The sequence below is a fragment of the Myotis davidii genome, unplaced genomic scaffold (assembly GCF_000327345.1).
Source record: "Myotis davidii unplaced genomic scaffold, ASM32734v1 scaffold1494, whole genome shotgun sequence".
Classification (NCBI taxonomy): Eukaryota; Metazoa; Chordata; class Mammalia; order Chiroptera; family Vespertilionidae; genus Myotis; species Myotis davidii.
In genome coordinates this window covers 3,830,846-3,831,304 of record NW_006286246.1, presented here as the reverse complement: position 1 = coordinate 3,831,304, position 459 = coordinate 3,830,846, and the positions used below count along the sequence as shown (strand labels likewise).

General features: G+C 55.6%; 1 protein-coding gene across 1 annotated transcript in view; it reads left to right on the top strand.

Annotated features, from left to right (window-relative positions):
* The window catches only part of SLC22A2 (solute carrier family 22 (organic cation transporter), member 2), a 25,634-nt gene that overhangs the window by 341 nt on the left and 24,834 nt on the right, over nucleotides 1-459 (top strand). The window contains exon 2 of the mRNA XM_015560022.1: nucleotides 3-28. Within this exon, the coding sequence (XP_015415508.1) occupies nucleotides 3-28 (26 nt within the window). The remainder of the gene's footprint in view (nucleotides 1-2; nucleotides 29-459) is intronic.

Here is a 459-nt window from a genome sequence, read left to right as displayed (position 1 = left end):
CACGCCCGGCTCCTCCATCGTGACCGAGGTGAGTGAGGCAGGACTTAAACCGACAGCAAATGGTGCAATAAACTGATTGACAATAGACCCAGAGCCACAGAAGCACGAACAGACTGTTGAACCTCAGAGGGAAGGCAGGAGAGGGTGGGTGGGAAGAGATCAACCAGGGAGCTTGTCTACATCTATGCATCACCCGTGGGCACAGACAAGGGGGAGGTGAGGGCGGGGGTGGGGGTGACGAGAGCGGGCAGGAAGAGGATACCGATTTCTGCACATGGGCCACGAAGTTTCAATCGCACTGTACATGCACACGCAGTGGAAGTGCTACACTCAAGAGGCCAAAGAGGCACATGTGCATCCGTGTCACCTGGGCGTGTGCCCACCGTCTTTTGTAAATTGGCGACAGCACTCAGATTAGAGAGTGGTTTGCTGACCACTCTCACGAGCCACAGTTTGGTG